The sequence below is a fragment of the Apis cerana genome, linkage group LG7 (genome assembly GCF_029169275.1).
Source record: "Apis cerana isolate GH-2021 linkage group LG7, AcerK_1.0, whole genome shotgun sequence".
Taxonomy (NCBI): domain Eukaryota; kingdom Metazoa; phylum Arthropoda; class Insecta; order Hymenoptera; family Apidae; genus Apis; species Apis cerana.
Window position 1 is genome coordinate 11,723,617 of NC_083858.1, and position 20,171 is coordinate 11,743,787.

Consider the following 20,171-nt stretch of genomic DNA (forward strand, 5'->3'; position numbering starts at 1 on the left):
TCTTTTCTATGAATCTCAGAGATTTTAAAAACATAAAAAATTGAAATTTTTATAAATTATAATTTTTTTTAAGAATTATTATTTATATTTTTTTAATTTTTAATAACACAAGAAAAATTATATATACAATATATTTATTATGTATGTACAAAGATGTGTAAATTTTTGCAAAATATGTTTATTTTTTGTACTTAACATGCTAAATGTATTTAATAGATTAAAAAAAGACAAGTTGAATTAGATCACAACACATTCATAAGGAAAAAGTCCTCGGAAACGTTGATTATTTGGACCTGGACAAGCTGCAAAATATATAATTTTATTTAAAAGATATTTCAATATTTTTTATTTATTATACTTATTAAATTTTGTCATGATATATTTTATTATAATAATATATCTTTAAATAATTAAAAATTCGTATATTTAAATAATTAAAAGTTGAGTAAAATGTTTTTTATCATTTCAAATTACCAATTTAATGAAACATGCACGAATGCAAAATTTATAATTTAATTTTTTAATGATAAAAATTACTAACGTTTATCACAGTGTGATCCATAATAACCAGTTCCTTCACAGCGACATTTAAATCCAGGTTCTGATGATATTTGTAAACATGATCCTCCATTTAAACAAGGTTTTGTTCGATAACATATATCGCTACGCTTACCTAAAAAAAATTATTTGAATTTTTTAATATTGAATTTTCAAATCAATATTGAATATTTTTATTTTTTTAAATATTTATGAAAAAATATCTATGAATAATAATATTTAATAATATTATAATTGAAATTAACAGGTAAGTTACCTCTTAACGCTTCTTTACAATCTTCGTTGCTATTATATCTATATTCAGAAGAACAACCATAACCGCATCTGCATTGTGCATTATAGATACGACATCCATATTGCATTTGATCCAAATCGCAAGCATTAGTTTTTGATAGTATATCTATTATTATAATTAAAATAAAATATTTCAATGATATAATTTGCAATAGTTAAATTTTAATTGTGTATTTTTAATTCATAAATATTAATATATCGTCTAATTTATCAATCAAAATGATTAATTTCTTTAATCACTTATTTTTATTTTTTTATTAAAAAATATAATATCATATTACTTAACAGAATACTTTTATATTTAATTTTAGTTCTAGATAAATTTTATTTAGAATTTTATCACGAGATTAAATGATAATACTGTAATAGAATACTCTTCTATCAATAGATGATAAAAGAAATTTCGTGAAATCATTATATATATATATAAAATAGTACATAACAAAATTCAATATAATAAATTTAAAATGGAGAATTTAGAAATGAAAAAGAATGTATTTATTGAAATTAAATAATAAAATTAATTTAAACATAATTCTGCATTATTTGCAATATTTTTTTCATGGACATTGTCTATTTACAGTGAATGTATCTACAATTTATTTACCCTGAAAAGATAATATAATGAAGGAGAATACTAGCAATTATTTTTACTATTGAATATGTTCATTACATTTTCTACTTGGCTGAATTAATAAATATTTAACAAGATAAAATATGTATTTGTCCAAATTAATTGATTTTAGAATATGCAAATTATTATTTTTATAGTTTTTTAAATGAATTATCATTTGAAAAGAATCTTTCTTGATCTATTTATAATTATAAAAAAAATTTTAAATAAAAAAAAAATATTAATTATAAATTTTGTAATATTAATTATAAATACAATAAGTAAGAGGAAATATAGAATCATCAAAAGTATATTTCATTATTGTGATACATTATCTGTTTACTCGGTGAATGAACCGAGATGTTTCCTTTAACGGAACAGTTGCATTTATTTTATTAAGCGAATTACTATCATTTAATTTAATGTCTTTTAAGAAAAATACAAGAAATAGACTAGACATTGTATAAAAATAACTTTTCTACAATCTTGAAATAAAATTTTTAACATTTAGAAATACTAAAATCTTTTAATATATTTTTTATTATTATATTATATGTAATATATATTATTTTATATAATATTATGTGTTTCTTAATTATTTTATATAATTAAGAAAAGATATACAAACAAAGTTTTTTCACTGTAATATAGTGACTAATTTTGAAGATAAATAAAAAGATCGAGAAATCAATATTTATGGTAATATAATTTTTATAATATATGATCAATCTAATCTAAGTTATAAAAAAGTAAAATAAATGTTTATAATTTAATATTATTTTATAAATATAATATTCTTTTGCATATTTTTATAAATTATATTATATTGAGGAATGCAATACGTTCATACCTATAATAAGTAGCAGAATTATTGGTATTGTCAATCTTGATAGCATGATCAGTTTAAAGCTTACAAAAATCCGGGGGAGAACTATATCGATAACGATCCAAATAATTTCTGAAGACAGAGATTGTCGATCAACGAATGAATAAACTATTGCTTGAATTCTGGGGTTAAAGATCGTTTGTTAAAAGGGGAGTTCTTTACACATTCACTATCACGAGGATAAAATTCGTGCTCTAATACAGCTTCTTCTGTCAGCTAGCAACTAAACTCGCTGAACGCGTCGGCCGAACTGATTAGCCAACTCCAGGCAGCTAGAGACTTTTTAACTGCTGCTTTGCGACTATTAACTAAATACGGGCTAATGCGTTTAACTAATATATCTCTTAGACACTATTGGATTAAGAAAATGGGGTGTAAAATTAATAACTTTATATTGATATATTCTTGACAATTTATATAGATTTGTAATTTCATTCATTTTGTTAATATCAATTATTATTTTTATTGATAAGTTTTATCTCGTTAGTTTTGAATTTATTAATTTATTTTATTATTGAATTTATTATTTTATTTTATTATTGTCATATGTATTTATGTATATATTATTTTAAATAAAAAATAATAGATCGTCATATATTAGATTATGAAACATTGTATTGTTTAGAGCATATGTATCTTTTTTGCTAATATTGTTAATATTTTTCCAAATAGATGATTAACAGGAAATTAAATATTTAATTAATTATTAGTTTTTAACTTCTATAATTAATTTAACTTTCTTTTTTATTGTTTTTTTTATTATATATATATATATTTCTGTAATAATACTAAAATAAATATTAATTCTTTATTAATTTAGGATATAAATAATAATGTTGGATAGTTAAGGAAATATATTATCACATTTACAATTCGATAACATTTGACACGAATATGCTATAATTCCGGAAGTAGATGTAGTTTATACCGCGAAGCGTGCATAATTTATTTGTACAATATTCTTATAGAAATATTTATTTACAAGACAAGAATATTCAGTTTTAAAAATATAAATATAAATTTATTTCATTTTATATTTATCTAGATAAATATATATGATAGCTAGATTACAGTATCAAAATCAAGAATTTAGATCAAGATGATTAATTAGAATAATAATTTATTATAAAAGAACATGATCTCTTGATTCTTGAACGGATTATAAACATTTTGAAACTTCATTTACAATGTATAACTAAGTACATTTGAGTTTTAATATGGAGAATATTTCACAGATACTTTACATATATCTAAGTTTCAATATGATTTCATTAATATATGTATATTTGATAATTTGCATATAATTCATTATATTATCAAATCTTCTCGATTATTTATATTCTACAAAAAAAAATTTATGTAAAATATCATTTTATATTAATGTAAAAATATTAAAATAATAATTGTTAGTACCTTACATGAATGTTTGATCATGTTGTTCATGAATCATTGCTCTTCTAGACTGAACCATATTAGTTTGTCTATTATACAATTCTCGTACCAAGTTGTCCTTTTCTTGTTCAAGTATTGTTATCCGTTGATTTTTTTTAGTGACTTCCTATTTTTATAAATAAAAAAATTACATAATTACATGAATTACAATTACAATTACACATATTTATTTATTTAATTTACCTCTGTTAATCTATGATTTTGTTGTTTTAATCTAGATAATATATCTTGTTGAAGTTGACTTGATGTAGGAGTACTAAGAAAAGCAAGATTCATGTGAAGAGGAAGTCCACCACGTTCCCAACTACTTATTAATGCAGCTAAATGTCTATTAACTTCTAATACCCGAGCACGTTGTAATTCCAAACGTTCTTGTTGTGCTTCTGTCCATTGTTCCTAAATAAATAAATAAATATATATATATTTATATATAGGCGCGCGCGTACGCGCACACACACACCACACACACACACACGTTAACATAAAATATTTTAAATAATTTTACAAAGTTAAAAAGAAATTTAATACCACATGAGATCCCATTCGCCCAAGATGTTTGATTTTTTCTTGAGTAGAAGAAATTTGTTTCAAATACCATTCTCTAGCTTTATCAACTGCAGCTAATCCTTGAAGTAATACATCTTTTTCTTGTTCAATCTGTTTCATTCTTTTCATCTAAAAAAAAAAAATTATCAAATAGCTATTATTATAAAAAATTAAGATACAGGCTTCCCAACTATATATTCTATTAAAATGTAATATAAGTATTATGTTCTAAACAAAATATTTAGTATAAATTATGTTTTTATCTACATGTTAATAATCACTAAATTTCATGCATACCCAAAACCAATCACCAATCGTTAGTTGGGAATCCTAGAGAAGAATTTCTTTACCATATTGTAATCAATACCATTCTGCAACGTGTGACGTCGAGGTTCTCTGCGTCTATTTAATGATTTTTTAGGCTGTAAAATAACTTGATTATTTTGCAAATCAATAGCTTTACCATCTCCTAATACTCTAGTTGGTCTTAATAATGATCTAGTATCAGATCTATAATTCGTTGGTAATTGTCTTTTTTCTATAATTTTCTCATCATTCATTAATAAATTCATTTGCCAATTTTGTAATACAGTTCGAATTTCAGATTTATCAAAATTTCTATCTGAATTAATAGTTCTGGTTTCTAATGCAATACCCATTCTTGGAGGTTTTGGAGGTCCATATGTCTTATTTAATTTTAATTCAGGTGCAGTCCTATTATCCATTAATTCTATTTGTGCATTTGTATCTTTTCGACTTGCTAATAATTGAGGCATGCTTAAGGTACGTTGTTGAGATATAACATTATTCGGTCTAATAGTTGCTGTATTTGAAGATGTCCATGTTGTTTTATTTTGATTATCAGGTATTAATATTGGAGCAGAAGGTGGTCTATTTGGTTGACCATCATGTTTCTTAGAATCAGTCTCAGTTTGAATTTGTAATAAACATATTTTAAGTCCCATACAAAACCTTTCAAAAGATAATAATCCATTAGATGGAGTAACTTTCTTAAGACTATTTAAAACTCCTTTTGGAAGACCTTGTGTTCCATCATCTTGCCATCTGCCTTCAATATCAGAAAACTTGACAAAACCAGTATTTTGATCATCCATTATATCAAAAAGTGTACGCATAGCAGTCACAAAATGTTTTGGTAATCCATCCGCACCCGAAGTTTGTATTTGCGCCATATTCATATACAAATGTATTTAAAATATAATTATATTAAGAAAACATGTATTCATTTAAATATTTCAAAATTGAACATTACCTTTCTGGTAATGGAAGATATATCATTGTTTCTCTTAAAAAATATTTCTTTGATTAATCATTTCTTTAATTAAATATTATTTCAGTTAAATAAATATTCATCTGACAGATATTTTTTTCTTTATTCCTCATGTATAATATTAAAACATATTGCCAAATTATTATAGTAGAATTATTCGTATCAAATATAAATAAACTTAATATTTTCTGAATACATTTTTCTTTTATTTTATTAATAAAATTTTTGTTAACCTCTTTAAAACTTATATGTGGAATTAAATATGAATATAACACAAGAAACAAGTGTGTCGAAATATAAATCAATCTATAGTCCGTCCAAAGAAACAAGTCACCAAGTAAACAAATAAAATCACATAAAAATTTTTTTGAAAATTACTATTGGTTAATTATTATTTAATGATCTATTCATATAAGAATCATGCATTCGTATATTATATAGATTTTTAATAAATTTAAATTTTTATTTTTATTTTTTAAATGCATCTTGATAATTTCAAGTATTTATATAGAAATAAATAAAAAATATTTTTAAAATAATTTGTATAATATTCAATGTTCATTTTAAAAAATATAAGTTAATTATTATTACTTTATGATAAAAAATGTGAATTTACACATTAATTTATATTTAAATAAAATTGTTTAATAAATATATAATTAATCATTGATCAAATTTAAAACATTTCAATTTAATAATATTTATGAAATCAAAATATTATATTTGAATATTTATTAGATAATAACAAATTTAAATTTAAATCCGGAATTGCATTAAATAACTATTTTAAATTAAAATTTTTCATTTTAAAATCAAACTTCGCGCTTTAATCACAAATAAATATTATATCTATCTAATAAAGACATATTCACAATCATATGAAGGCATATTCACAATCCATTCAAAAAAATCGCAAATATAAAGCAGTCTATCTTTAACATTATAATAATAAAGTTTAGATGGCAGTAAATGAGCATATATGAAAGTAGTATTAAATTTCCATACTAGTAGTAAACTATATACACTTAGACTAATGTAGATGAGCCAGTTTCAGACTTTTGTCTGTGGCGCGAGACAGTGAGGCTATGGGAACGGAGAACTTCGTGGGAGAAGTTTGTTCTCGCGGATGAGTTGTTCGAGATAGTGGTGGCGTGCGCGAGCACCCGCCATATATCCAGAAAGTCACGACAAAGTCCCCGGTTGTAAAAAATACTTACGATCTTGCATAGAAGTTTGCAAAGCTTTAGCAAGATTTAACCGGGGAAATCTCAGTGGAGTTTATCACAGTTAAAGCGCACGGCGTAAGATCTTAAACAGTGAACGAAGAATCGGTAATGTGTTTTTCATGGCGATTAGTTCATTAAGAAGATATACGCTATCACCAATGTATGAAATACGGAAAAGGTGAAGGAAGTGCTCGCCAGACTTGACCTACCCAAGAGAAATACCACGAAACATAGTTTCTTATATATACACACACACACAGTGCGTCACCGCCCATATGTGATGTGTTTCGTGCTTTCGAACGAATGAGTAATCATGTACTGTCAAGACAAGGGCTCGACCACCTCCAAGAGCAAAGAGGGTAAGTTGATGTCTGCGAGATTTAATTATCACACAATTCCTTCGTGTGTGTCTCCTCCTTTTTCATTTTTCTGCAACATTAGATTGTATCCTCAATGCTCATGTACCGCTTTCCATTTTTATCTTTCATTCGGATTTTTGTCTTTCTGTTTTGCACATGTGGATTCGATAAAATACGACTAAGTAGATTGGATAGAGTGTCAAAAATTTTTCGTTTATGGGGATGAATTGTTAGTCTGATGGAGAAAGATAAAATGACAGGCCAAGAGAGTGCGGTAAAGAGGGAGACTAGGAGAGTGTCGTTTACAAACCAAAGGGGTGGGGGACGAACAGTATGTATTTCGAAGAGAGAAACGGATCATGTACATTCTTGGCAAATCTTTTTATCGAACTTCAGACGCGTAGACGAGTTTATCAGATGTGAGATTGCATCAAAGTTGTGCATCATCACTTTTTGTGCCGCGAATATTGCAGTGCCTTTTGTTGCCGCGAAAACGTCATTCGTAAACCACGACAGATGCGTGAATGGAGAAAAGTGCTTTTGTGTACGGGGAAGCATGCGGACTATCGTGAAACGAAATGTGGAGTCAATAGCCATTCTGGAAATTATCAACGTAATTTATCGTTATTTTATATATATAAAAATTAGATTTTTTTTTATTCAGTTCATTGACCTTTAATAATAACACATGCATATACATATTTACATATCCTACATACACACACACACACACACACACACACATATATATATACACACATTATATATTATATTCATTATATATTAAACATAACCATATATATATATATATATATATATATATACAGGGTGGTTCTTTCTTAGTGATTTTAAAGCCAATGCTATCGTTTAACGTACATAATATTTTCGTGTTTATATATTTATATATCATTAATAAGGTTTTATTTTTAATTCTGGGATTTTCAGTTTCATTTTATCATATATATACATATCCCATATCAGTTTTTCATGTTACAATAAAATAGAATTATCGATAGATGATACATATAAACACAAGAATATTGTCGCGGTATTTTTAAGTCATCCTGCTTTAAGTTCTTCAGAACGAACTTGTGTGTATGTGTTTACCAAATTTTTAATTATTCTTTATTTTTTAATAATTGTTAATAATTAAATCATAAGATATTCGCTCTTTAATTATAAATCATAAATTTAAAAAAATTCAAATACATTCAAAAAACTATATAATCAATTTCAAACATTTATATTATTTTTTTATAGTATTTTTTCTTTAATTGTTTATTATTATTGTAACATCATATCTTATTAATAATTTTTTGTATTTTTAAATTTCTATGAATAAAATTAAAATCTGTTTAATTTTAATAAAATAAAGATTTGTTTTATTTTCTAAATATCAAATGTATTTTTTTTTTTAATTTTTATATTTTTATATCAAGTGCATTGTATATTTTTTTTATATATTTAAATTTTAAAATATAAATATATTTAAATTTTCTATCTACAAACTTTTACTTTTAGTATATTAATTATTTATAAATTTTTTTTAATAGAATAACTTTGTCATATAATGAACAACTGCTACTATTATCTTTTCTAATTGAGTATACATACTTATATGGTACATAAATTAAGAAAGAATGTCATTTGCATTTGTACAAACAATTATAAACTCTTCTGCTCTATTATTTCATTGTTTAAACGAACATACTGTTATATAGTATAATCTTCACTTTATTCAACAGAGGAAAAAAAATATCATTATCTATATACGCAAAATAAACTTTTGAATGCTTTTTTAAAAAAAAAAATGATCATTGATAATATTGTTATAATTATATATATATATATATATATATATATATATATATATATATATATGTTGCATTTTATCCAAATATATATTGTATTTTATTTAAGATAAATTTGTATATTCCATGCTACCATTAATCATAAGATTGAGGAACACTGGCATTGCATATTGCATGATGTCATCATACATGTAATAGTCCATAATGTTTGAATTATTCTCAGTTTCTTGGTCATATATTACAGTACGCCAATGTCTGAATTTATATATCTTTGTTTTGATTTACAGTTGCTAAAGATTGCGATTATTATGCACAGGGTCTGTGACAATGCGGGAGAAGAAAGGAGGTGCTCTTAGCAGAGTACAAAAGCTGAAAAAAAGGCTTAGCCACAGCTTTGGAAGACTTTGTAAGTATATTTAAAAAAATTACATTTAAAAAAAATATAAAAAACATTTAATTAATATTTAATTAACATTTAATTTATATTTTTTGAAATTATTTTTACAAAATGATAAAAATAGTTTAATATAATATGAAATAACAATGATAATAATTTAGTATTTTTTATCTAATATATTTAGACAGTATATTTTTTATTGTATAAAATAGAATTTATATTTTATCAAAGAATTTATCAAAGAATTGATATTTTTTTTATAAATTTTTGAAAAATTTTACTCATTTAATTTTATTATTTGATTTTATTATTATTTTATATCGTAAAATTTTTTGTACTTCTATTATGCTATATGATATTATATTAATTAAATAATATATTCTAATGTATATTTACAATTATATTGATTACTACAATAAAATGATTAATATATAGTTCTAAAATTATTGTATCTAATATTAATTTATTAATATTTTTTATTTTAGCAATATCAAAAGAAGAGGCTGATGATGCTGCAAATAGAGGTCAACTGCCATATAATGGCTATTCCGAGGAGTTCCTAGACCGTTTAGAACCAAACGGCAATATACCTGCAGATAAAGATCGTCGTTACGGTAAGTGTAAAATTTATACATGCTATAAGAATAATCACGTTATAATCATATAATATAATCATTAACAATATAAATTATAATACTCTATCATATTATAACTTTATCAAACTGAGTAAGTTTTATTATTATCAGTACTTATTAAGATAATTAGTATTTTTTTAAAGATATAATATGTGACACGAATAAGTGCTATTTATATATTTATATTGATGTTTGATATCTATTTATACATTTAAACATTTATTACTAATTACTAATTATTAATTATTACTATTATTATTAATTATTATTAATTAATAGCAATCAGTAACACTTAATATGATTAAACTGATTCAATATAATTATATCTATTCGATAATCTATATTATATAATTAAATTATCTATATTATATAAATTAAAATTTTTTTATGTATTAATAAAATATTGAGGGATTATGATTCTACGTGGATTCCTATTGCTGTTATTTTAAAGAAAGTTTTAAGGACGAAATTGGATGTCATAGAATGGACAGGTGTGGGCGACCATGAGAGAGTGCATCGGCAGCTTTCCGTTTCTAGTGATTCCAAGCTTCTTGATGAGGATATACGAGAAGAAGCAAGAGTAATCTTACGACCTCGGCGTCCACCGCGACCTAAATCAGAGGTCTTCCTTGGGCCAGATCCACCTCCTAGAAGAACCAAGAGATTTTCAGCATTTGGGGTAAGGTTAAGTTCATATCTTCTATCTTTATTTTTTAATATTTTAGTGTAAAAAAGTATCTGTATATATATATATATATATATATATCATATATATATATATATATGATATTTACAGGGAGATTCCCCTTTTGGTAAATCTGAAGCTTATATAAAATTGGAACAATTAGGGGAAGGATCATATGCCACAGTGTTCAAAGGCTATAGTCATCTTACAAATCAAATGGTGGCACTTAAAGAAATTAGATTACAAGAGGAAGAAGGTGCTCCATTTACTGCCATTCGTGAGGCAAGCCTTCTTAAAGAATTGAAGCATAGCAATATCGTTACTTTACACGATATAATTCATACGCGTGAGACTCTTACTTTCGTTTTTGAATATGTTCATACTGATCTATCACAATATATGGAAAGGTATGGGAGCGGTAATGGTGGTTTAGATCCACGAAATGTTAAACTATTTTTATTTCAATTATTAAGAGGATTGGCATACTGTCACCGCAGGTAAAAGCATTTATATATATTAAAATTTTAAAATTTAATATTGATAATTAATTTATTGTATCTTAATTTAGGAGAGTATTACATAGAGATGTAAAACCACAAAATTTGTTAATCAGTGAAATAGGCGAACTTAAATTAGCAGATTTTGGTTTAGCAAGAGCTAAATCTGTACCATCACATACATATTCACATGAAGTTGTGACATTATGGTACAGGCCACCTGATGTTCTTTTGGGTTCCACAGAGTATTCTACCTCGCTTGATATGTGGGGAGTAGGTTGCATATTTATGGAGATGTTGACTGGTGAACCAACATTCCCAGGTGTACGCTGTACGTACGACCAACTTGATAAAATATTCAAAGTATTGGGTACTCCTACTGAAGAAACTTGGCCTGGTGTTACACATCTGCCAGGATATAAACCGCATAGACTGGGATTCTATCCTCCACGAAAATTGGGTCTTTCGTTTCCTAGACTTTATGATATTGCTGAAGGTGATAGTATGGCATCATCACTTTTACAATTAAATCCTGACCAACGGATAGGAGCTGAAGAAGCATTAAGGCATCCTTATTTTGCCTCTCTTCCTAGAAAACTATATGAATTGCCTGATGGTAAGTTAATAATATATGATTATTAAAAAAATATATTTCAGTGGAATTATTTATCATTGATTGATTTTTATTTCTTTACAGAAGTATCGATATTTAGTGTTGAAGGTTGTCATTTGTATACAAATTCGAGGCACGGGTGTGCAGATTCGCGTCACACAACTCTTAAGACTTGAAGTTAAAATTAAATATAAAGAAAAAAGTAAATAATAAGTAATTCCCAAATTCACATGTTCAGTGAAACGTTCATTCTCATACAGATTAGATTTACATTGGCATTATTGCCTTAACTCACATATACATTATTTCTATGCGCGTCAATCGCTCTTTCTCAGGGCTGCTCTATAAATTCCACTCATTCTTCACAATACATACATATACAAACACAAATACAAGCATATACATAATTGCGATATTTTTGGTTTTCTTTCTTTTTTTTCCAAAACTAGTATATACATATATCAAATGAATTAACGAAGATAAATTATTAACTGGCAAAGAAAATACGAAAGTAAGCTATCTGTGGCTAAATGAAGTAAAACAATTTTGAGATTCGCACGCTCGATTTAGAAAGCAAAAGCACGCACGACCCATCCTCGCACTTCGTCCAAATATTAGATTTAGATTGATACCAATCAAAAAAGAATACTACACCGCCTTGTGGTTCTTGATCCCAGTCTGAATGAAGTCTGGAAATGGCGGTTGCTGTTTAGAAAAGATATAATAAAATAATTATAACTTAGAAAAATTCTGGAAGACCTGTAATACTTCATATAAATTTTATGCTGTTTTTGACTTTATTGTTGGTTACTGAGACAATTGAATATATTGGTATGTAACAAAAAAATGATTGTTCGAATTAAAACTAGTTGTTAATTATATGACGTGATGATAGGAATAAATAATAGAATTCTAAGAGAAAAAAATACCAATACGAATCAAATGTCATAGCTACCAACATTATGAAATATGGCAAGACTAACGAAAAAATCTTATCGTTGATATTATCAACGATAGTGATCTAGTTGTAAGAATTAATATTAGCATGCTAGTGTCGATCGAAGTTCATTATCGACATTTACAAAGTAGTATCTATCAATGATAGTAAATCAAGAATGAAGTAATAATTATAGACGTAATCAAATCCAATTTGTTCAATCGCTCATACATTAAACAACTAATGGTGCTTGAACGAATTGTAGGAATAAAATGTTATTAAATTGGTATTAGTTATTTAGAATGAATTGTTCGGCCAATATCGTTTCTAAGTGGTTTTTAAAAATCATATATCTCTAAACGAACCAACTTTAATAACGTTGCAATAGTAATATAAGATAATGTAAAATAGTGTTACAGTCCTTCCGAGTTTTCTCTAAGCTACGATGATTATTACGATAAAATATTAATCCTTTAGTATTTACATTTATACCAATTTTTCAGCACACTTATAAAAATATCAACGAGGCGAAAAAAAAATTTTAAAAATATTTCGAAAAAATTTGGGACATGTTATTACTATTATTACTTATTAAAGATTATTTGAAAAAAGACGCGCAGAAGGTAGATTGTATATAGAACACCAGGTTCGTATTATTGATGACGCTGAGATAGCTGAGCTGAGACTAATAAATGTGACTTTATAATAAATTAAAGCGTAGTTCGGTACACTTGAGACCTACCTGTTCTTTGTTAGGTTTTCCATGTGCAAATTACAGGAACATTTATATTGTTAAGTATAATATAATGCAAAGCCTTATATCTGTAATACTTGTTCTGCTTAAGTATTGATTTTATACACATTTATTTCTTTATAATTATATTTTATTTGTAATTTTTCTAAGAAATCATTGAGGTATTCGAATTGCTTCAAACTTGTATTAAGAAAGATAAAGAACTATGTTTTTGAAGTATACGTGTATGTTGAAAAATTTATACCTTATATATTATTCAGTGCAGTTTAGATTTGGAATCTTTATGAATTATTAAAATCTTTTTTTTTTAAATATTGTTTTAAATTTTATAATAATATGATACATTATAAAACTTTTATAAAAAACTGAATTTAATTTTGTATATTATAATTAATCGTATATTATTTAGATATTTAAATAATTATTTAAATGAATTTAACGTAGCATTAATTATAAATTGATTTTAATTTTATTTACAAACAATAATATATATTATTATAATAAATTTTAAAAAGTTAATGTATTCATAATTACCATTTTAAAAATATTAGTTTGACATAGAATGACATAGAGGTTAACATGGCTTTGTTGTCATTATAAGTAAAGTGTTACGTTTCGTAAAGTCAAGTGATTTCTATTAATATACTTAATTAAATTAATAAAAGCATAGCACGTCTTTGAATGGATTATTATTTTATTCATCAAGTTAGATGAACATGTCATTTTCGTTAAACGATCATACAAAGTGAAAGCTATGGCTGATGTTATACAGGAGGTTAGAGATCCTCTGTCCACGGACAGTAAAGGTAATAAATAATTTTTATTAATTGATTTTATTTAAAAAAAATTATATCCTTTATATTTTTTAAAATAATATTTATTTATTATATAAAATTAAAAATTAAAATAATGTATTTTTAACGAATGTAAATTATGTCACTGATATACACAAAATATATACACGTCATCGGTAGTTAGAACAAAGAAATTCTTGCATATTAATTTTTATTTTTATTATAAAAATGCCATAATATTAGATATATACTATTTCAGGATCTACAAATATTAAAACAACAATATCTTATGAGGAAATTGCTATTAAACTTTTAAACGAAAAGCTTTTATTAACGGCTTTAGAATTACATGCAGAGTTATGTGAAGCTGGAAAAGAATTACCTATTTTAAAAGAATTTTTTTCAAATCCAAATCATTTTGAAAATCAAAATATTAAGCCAGAACCATATACTACTATGCGTATGTAAAACGATGTGGGAGTTATTTATGTTATTATACAAATTTATTAACACTAAAAATTAATAAAAAAATAACAAGAAATTTAATGCAAGAACAAATTTTTATTGCTGTATTTATATTGCTGTATTTATATTGTAATAATTATTTATTCTTTATAAAAAAAATAATTGCAAAAGTAATATAATATTAGAATTTTATGTTATTAGCTAGATCTTCTAGTCAGGCTACTTTGGATTCGCTTGATATGACAAGATATTCAGAAGATGGTGCAGGTATTGATGAAAGAGTAGCAATTTTAGAATTTGAACTAAGAAAAGCTAGAGAAAATATTTCAGCTCTCCGTGCAAATCTTACAGTAGTAACAGGTTTTTTTTCACACATATTTGATATTATTGATATTGATATTTGATATATATATTTATTATTTAATAAATATATTTATTATTAATTAATTATTTGAGTTTGATAATTATAATTATAAACTAATATTATAATTATAAATTCAAACTAATATTTATTTAAACATTTTAGAAGGAACTATATCTGATAAATTCTCTGATAAATATTTATCTAATGAAACCCCTATAAAACCTCATGAACAAAGAGCTATAAATTTTCTTGTTAACGAATACTTGTTAGCAAGCTCTTACAAATTAACATCAATTACATTTAGTGATGAAAATGAAAATCAAGATTTTGAAGATTGGCAAGATGTAGGATTAAATATTCCAAAACCAGCAGAATTATTACAAATTTATAGAGAATATATGAGAACAAATGGATATGATAAATCATCTTTTGTAAATGTTGGTGTGCAAACTGATTTCTGTGAAAAATCAGAAGTAGAAATAGAGAAAGATGAATTTAAAGAAATGGTTTGTAAAAATTATATTTATAATAAATTTTATATTTTATTAAATTAGATTTATTAAAATAACATTATTAATAGGTAAAAAAAGTAGAGGAACTTAAACAACAGACTGCATTATTAGAACAGGAAAGATTGGATTTACAACAATTTATTGTCACTAGTGAAAATTTATCTCAAAATCCAATTAAGGTATAAATTTTAATATTTGTATAAAAGATACTCAAAAAAATTGTCTTTTTTCGTTTTTTAATCGATATATTTTTTTATATAGCAAGGTAGTAGCGGAACGATACAAACAATAAATTCAAATTCTACTACTCCAGATAAATTTGAACTTCTTGAAACACCAGCTCGTGATACATCGACAGTGACTCAAGAAGTCGAAGAAGATGATAGTGTTTCTGTTGTTGTCAGTCTTGGCGAAACTGATCCCGGAGATAAAGAATGGACTAGAATACAATTACCTAGAGTGGATGTTACCGAAGGATCATCCATTCTTCCTAATCCGCCATCTAGGTATTATTTTTTAATAATATATCATTTTTATATGTATATTTATATATATATTTTTTATGAAAAACAAATGTTTTTAGACATTTACCATTAAAATTCAAAATGGAAGTAATAGCACATTGCTTAATAAATATTTCAAATTCTGCAATTTCTACTGCAGAAGAAATTTTCAAAAATGGTGTAACACGTGATACTCTTATTCAAATTTTAACACAAACATTACCTCGGATTGTACCTAATGTTATTTTAAATAAGCGCGAAGAAGTGATACCATTAATATTAAGCACAATTCGACTTCATAACGATTCTACAGAAAGAGAAAAATTATTACAATTGTTATTTAATCTAAAGAAAAGGCCACAAGAAGACGAAAGACAATTGATTTTAGCTGGTTAGTACGAAATATAATTATGTATTATAAATAATATGTAATTATTTTTTATTCATTTTAATATTAGGTTTTGTTGCTATGGCAAAACTTGAAGATGAACCAATGGAAGGTGAAGAAATTTTGACTATTTGTTGGGAACAAAGTCAACACAAATATCCTGAAAAAAGATTATTAGCTGTTGAGTGCTGTTCTGTATTAGCTCCATATATGTCAGTTTGCATAAGAAATTCTTTAATGCTTTCTATGCTTCAACAAATGTTACTTGAAGATAAAGATCCTACAGTTAGGGCTAGTGTGGTGAGAAGTCTTGCATTATTGATAGCTTTAATGGATGATCCTGATAAATATTTTCAGGTATTATTTAATATTTAATAAATTTAATATTTAAGAAACTAATTTAAATATATTATGTTATTAATATTTACTTTCAGTGTGAAGAATTAGCATTAACAGCACTTTATGATATATCATCTATTGTTGTTGAAGTTGCATCTTCCTTACTTTTACCAATTTTAGCTCAATGGGCGCTTTCTCTCAAAAGATTACAGACACATCTATTGCCACGTATTATATCTAAAGTAAAAAATCATTTAAAATCTTCATATCTTCAACATTCACCTAATAAAGATCATGTCGATGAAGAAAAAATAGTATCATCAGTTGGAGTATTACAGTATTTACTTCCACATATGGTTATCTGCATAGCAGATACTGATTCAGTTAGAACTTATATTGAACATGGAACATCATCTGATTTACGTGAGTATATCGTAATATAATTTATATATAGATTTTTAAATAATTGTAATATTTAAAATTTTTTATATTTTATATAGCTGATATGTTTGTGAATTTGTGTCATTCCAATATCGTTAATCCAAAAGTATTTTACGATGGTGATGTGGATATAGGAAATCTTCTAAATGCGTTTTTTGCAAATACGTGGGAAAATGATTCATGGCCAGAATTAGATTGGTTTACAAACAAATTGTACTTTGTTTTTTTCTTTAAATTTTTAATTAATAATTTTTAATTAATAATAATTATAATAAGTATTATATATTTATGATATTAACACTTTTAGAGTATTGGACATTTTGGAAATGGTAAAGTCTGTCGAAATTAATCAAGAGACAATTTTAAATGCTCTTCTAACATATATTCATTCTTTATGTTTGGGTTTTGGGCGATATATTACACAAACACGGGTAAATTAATATTTAATATTTTGATTTTAAATATTTCATAATTTTGATAAAATGTAAATATCATATAAAAATAATTAACAATTTTATATTTTTTAGATTCAACCAATAATTGCATCTGAAGTAACTGAACTTGAACAACAATTAACGACTTTATCAACTGATAAAAAGAATATGAATTTGACATTAATTCCAACATATTTAATAATATTGTCCACTTTGAATGGTATAGATGTTTCTAAATCTTTAAAACAATTTCTTGTTGCTTTATCTATGAGTGGCACCAATATTACTAGTTTACAGATCGCAATTATTATGTTATGCGCTCAAGAAAATATGCAAGAACATATTCTTAGTGGTTTATGGGATGGTTAGTTTTATAAATAATTAAAATAGAATTTTTTTATTAGAAATTTAGTAATCAAGTTATGTCTTCCTCTATTTTTTATAGGGGTAGTACATCAAAGACCTATTGTAAGATGCACAACTGCAACATTATTTGGTTGTATAATAGCTCATATTTCCGATCAATTAGCAAGTGCTAAGGTAGTTCCTGCAATTGTAACGCTCGTTAGTGATCCTGATGTGTAAGATATCTTTGTAAATATTTTGTTCACTTCAAATTATTAATATTATTTATATTTATAAAGTTAATTCAATTATTCATTTTGAAAAAATATGAATAATTAATTAACATAATATAATTAGAATTTATTTTTTTATTAATTATTAATATTTTTTATTAATTAGTATAATTAGAACATAATTAAAATAGTATTTATTCATTTTCAGAACTGTTCGATCTGCTGCAATTCCTTCTCTTGGTCGTTTAATAACGGAATGTAAAGTTAGAGAGATCCGTGATAAAGCACGTTTAACTTTAGAAACTATTGCTAAAGAACCTCATGGCATTCCGCCAACCTTAGCACTTCCTTTGGTCTCAACATTAGCATTTATTGCTCCTAATTGCCCTCAAAATTATATAGAAGATGGTAAATTTTTATTAGAAATTTTATATTTTCAATATTTATGATATATAAAACATTAAATAGTTTTTAATTTTTTATAGTTATAGCAACGCAATTAATGGGCATAACTTCATCAGCCTTACAGCAAAGTCGTAAAATTGATCTCATTAGTTCATTAATTGAAGCATATTCTGTTTTGGTTTATTGTCCATTGAGTAATCAATGTGTTTCTGGCGTGTTATTGCCTGGATTAAAATATCTCGAACAGTTGGTTAATCAATATTTACCTCAACAAAAAGAAACAGTTAGATCATTATTACGAGAAACAGAATCACGACAGGATCTTTCAAAACCAATGGAGAGGTAAATATTTAAATGTGTTTTGAACTTATATTTATGTTGATGATATTGAAAATAAATTTATTGTGAGTTATTTATTTTTATTTTCTTAGATCTTTATCAATGAGTTCTGGCCTTTCTTTATCAATGGCTTCGGTAAACGTAGGACAAGGTGTAGAAGATATGAGACAGAGAGTGAGCAAAATATTTCAACAAAAAACTAGTTCGCCAAGTATGTCTAGTATTTTTCGAAAGAAATAAAATTTTTTTGTTATTCATGTTTAATTATAAATATTATATTTCATTGTTTTTAAAATTTTACATTTTTTTTTTGTTTTCAAAGTTTATTTATAATATTTATGTTGTACTTAATATATATTATACAATTAAAAGTACAAGTGATGCACAAAATTTATACTAATCAGAATATAATATTATTATAAGTATTATTCGTTATAATCAGGATATAAATTTGATAAATATTATTGAATATTGCGATAATGGTGTGCCTTTTCAGATGTAATTTTAAATCATGTGAATTACAAAATTTACTGTTTTGAAAATTAAAATTTAACAGAACAGAAATTAATAGAATATTGATTTTGATTTTTAATTGCAGAATTAAGCATGATATTAAATACTTATAATACTTTACATAATTATTTCTCTTTATTATAATTTATTATTTATATTTTAAGTAATTATAATATATTTATTAAAATGAATCTCATATATTTTTATTAATGTAAATAATTTGTGTATTAATTGTGTATTAATGTAATTAACTCTTATTAAAAAAAAATTTAAATATATTTTGCCATAATAATATAATAATATTTCGAATTTAAAAGTATAGTTTTAAAAATATTTATTATATTTTAAATTATAGGAATGTAGTTATATAGTATATTCACATTTAAGAAATAGATTGTGATTGTTAAACATTAAATGTTAGAAATTTAATAAAGATGATTTCATTTTGTATTGCTATTTGATATTAAAAAGCAAAATAGTTTTTATTTTTGTCACGTCTAAAGATTTTGTGTGATATCATAAATCTATAAATATAATTAATG

The 20,171-nt window shown here is 24.8% G+C and overlaps 4 protein-coding genes across 15 annotated transcripts; 2 read left to right on the forward strand and 2 right to left on the reverse strand.

The window, feature by feature from the left end:
* Nucleotides 1-117: 117 nt before the first annotated feature.
* On the reverse strand, nucleotides 118-2,940 carry LOC107999338 (multiple epidermal growth factor-like domains protein 10). Its single transcript, XM_017059094.3, has 4 exons — nucleotides 2,316-2,940; nucleotides 815-958; nucleotides 542-673; nucleotides 118-302 (listed from the first exon to the last, which is right to left on the reverse strand). The coding sequence occupies exons 1-4, from the start codon at nucleotides 2,359-2,361 to the stop codon at nucleotides 238-240; spliced, it is 387 nt and encodes a 128-aa protein (XP_016914583.1). The 5' UTR covers nucleotides 2,362-2,940; the 3' UTR covers nucleotides 118-237.
* Nucleotides 2,941-3,187: 247 nt separating this feature from the next.
* On the reverse strand, nucleotides 3,188-5,886 carry LOC107999337 (suppressor APC domain-containing protein 2). 4 transcript variants are annotated; one of them, XM_017059091.3, is made up of 6 exons: nucleotides 5,623-5,886; nucleotides 4,700-5,434; nucleotides 4,332-4,478; nucleotides 3,987-4,199; nucleotides 3,770-3,909; nucleotides 3,188-3,692 (listed from the first exon to the last, which is right to left on the reverse strand). In XM_017059091.3, the coding sequence occupies exons 2-6, from the start codon at nucleotides 5,312-5,314 to the stop codon at nucleotides 3,686-3,688; spliced, it is 1,122 nt and encodes a 373-aa protein (XP_016914580.1). In that variant the 5' UTR covers nucleotides 5,315-5,434; nucleotides 5,623-5,886; the 3' UTR covers nucleotides 3,188-3,685. The 4 variants fall into 4 exon arrangements, with proteins under 4 accessions (XP_016914580.1, XP_016914579.2, XP_016914577.2 ...); XM_017059090.3 differs by having other exon boundaries at nucleotides 4,335-4,478; nucleotides 4,700-5,886; XM_017059088.3 differs by having other exon boundaries at nucleotides 4,700-5,886.
* A 1,197-nt stretch (nucleotides 5,887-7,083) lies between these two features.
* LOC107999336 (cyclin-dependent kinase 14) lies at nucleotides 7,084-13,773 on the forward strand. 6 transcript variants are annotated; one of them, XM_062077228.1, is made up of 7 exons: nucleotides 7,084-7,225; nucleotides 9,353-9,442; nucleotides 9,919-10,047; nucleotides 10,524-10,747; nucleotides 10,865-11,250; nucleotides 11,322-11,866; nucleotides 11,948-13,773. In XM_062077228.1, exons 1-7 carry the CDS (start codon nucleotides 7,180-7,182, stop codon nucleotides 12,037-12,039), a joined length of 1,512 nt encoding a protein of 503 aa, XP_061933212.1. In that variant the 5' UTR covers nucleotides 7,084-7,179; the 3' UTR covers nucleotides 12,040-13,773. The 6 variants fall into 6 exon arrangements, with proteins under 6 accessions (XP_061933212.1, XP_061933213.1, XP_061933211.1 ...); XM_062077229.1 differs by having other exon boundaries at nucleotides 10,551-10,747; XM_062077227.1 differs by lacking the exon at nucleotides 7,084-7,225 and adding an exon at nucleotides 7,384-7,838 and having other exon boundaries at nucleotides 10,551-10,747.
* A 294-nt stretch (nucleotides 13,774-14,067) lies between these two features.
* LOC107999335 (RAB11-binding protein RELCH homolog) lies at nucleotides 14,068-20,099 on the forward strand. Of its 4 annotated transcripts, XM_017059085.2 has the most exons (16): nucleotides 14,068-14,360; nucleotides 14,608-14,808; nucleotides 15,015-15,173; nucleotides 15,340-15,683; nucleotides 15,758-15,868; nucleotides 15,951-16,195; nucleotides 16,273-16,583; nucleotides 16,651-16,937; nucleotides 17,015-17,342; nucleotides 17,420-17,573; nucleotides 17,668-17,791; nucleotides 17,888-18,158; nucleotides 18,240-18,375; nucleotides 18,581-18,780; nucleotides 18,858-19,119; nucleotides 19,209-20,099. In XM_017059085.2, the coding sequence occupies exons 1-16, from the start codon at nucleotides 14,309-14,311 to the stop codon at nucleotides 19,354-19,356; spliced, it is 3,333 nt and encodes a 1,110-aa protein (XP_016914574.1). In that variant the 5' UTR covers nucleotides 14,068-14,308; the 3' UTR covers nucleotides 19,357-20,099. The 4 variants fall into 4 exon arrangements, with proteins under 4 accessions (XP_016914574.1, XP_016914575.1, XP_028523190.1 ...); XM_028667389.2 differs by lacking the exon at nucleotides 14,068-14,360 and having other exon boundaries at nucleotides 14,665-14,942; XM_062077220.1 differs by lacking the exon at nucleotides 14,068-14,360 and having other exon boundaries at nucleotides 14,665-14,931.
* The last annotated feature ends 72 nt before the right edge of the window (nucleotides 20,100-20,171 follow it).

Bases quoted from the DNA above. Each gene is read 5' to 3' on its own strand.
- LOC107999338 (XM_017059094.3), bottom strand. From the start codon at position 2,361: ATGCTATCAAGATTGACAATACCAATAATTCTGCTACTTATTATAG. The intron at 959-2,315 runs GTATGAACGTAT...TTATAATAATAG, and splicing joins AATTCTGCTACTTATTATAG to ATATACTATCAAAAACTAAT. The intron at 674-814 runs GTAACTTACCTG...AATTTTTTTTAG, and splicing joins TTGTAAAGAAGCGTTAAGAG to GTAAGCGTAGCGATATATGT.
- LOC107999337 (XM_017059088.3), bottom strand. From the start codon at position 5,548: ATGAATATGGCGCAAATACAAACTTCGGGTGCGGATGGATTACCAAAA. The intron at 4,479-4,699 runs GTAAAGAAATTC...TTTTTTTTTTAG, and splicing joins ATGGTATTGATTACAATATG to ATGAAAAGAATGAAACAGAT. The intron at 3,910-3,986 runs GTAAATTAAATA...TTATAAAAATAG, and splicing joins AAAATCATAGATTAACAGAG to GAAGTCACTAAAAAAAATCA.
- LOC107999336 (XM_062077226.1), top strand. From the start codon at position 7,742: ATGCGTGAATGGAGAAAAGTGCTTTTGTGTACGGGGAAGCATGCGGAC. The intron at 9,443-9,918 runs GTAAGTATATTT...TTTTTATTTTAG, and splicing joins CCACAGCTTTGGAAGACTTT to CAATATCAAAAGAAGAGGCT. The intron at 10,048-10,523 runs GTAAGTGTAAAA...TTTTAAAGAAAG, and splicing joins AGATAAAGATCGTCGTTACG to TTTTAAGGACGAAATTGGAT.
- LOC107999335 (XM_017059085.2), top strand. From the start codon at position 14,309: ATGGCTGATGTTATACAGGAGGTTAGAGATCCTCTGTCCACGGACAGT. The intron at 15,174-15,339 runs GTTTTTTTTCAC...TAAACATTTTAG, and splicing joins AAATCTTACAGTAGTAACAG to AAGGAACTATATCTGATAAA. The intron at 15,869-15,950 runs GTATAAATTTTA...TTTTTTATATAG, and splicing joins TATCTCAAAATCCAATTAAG to CAAGGTAGTAGCGGAACGAT.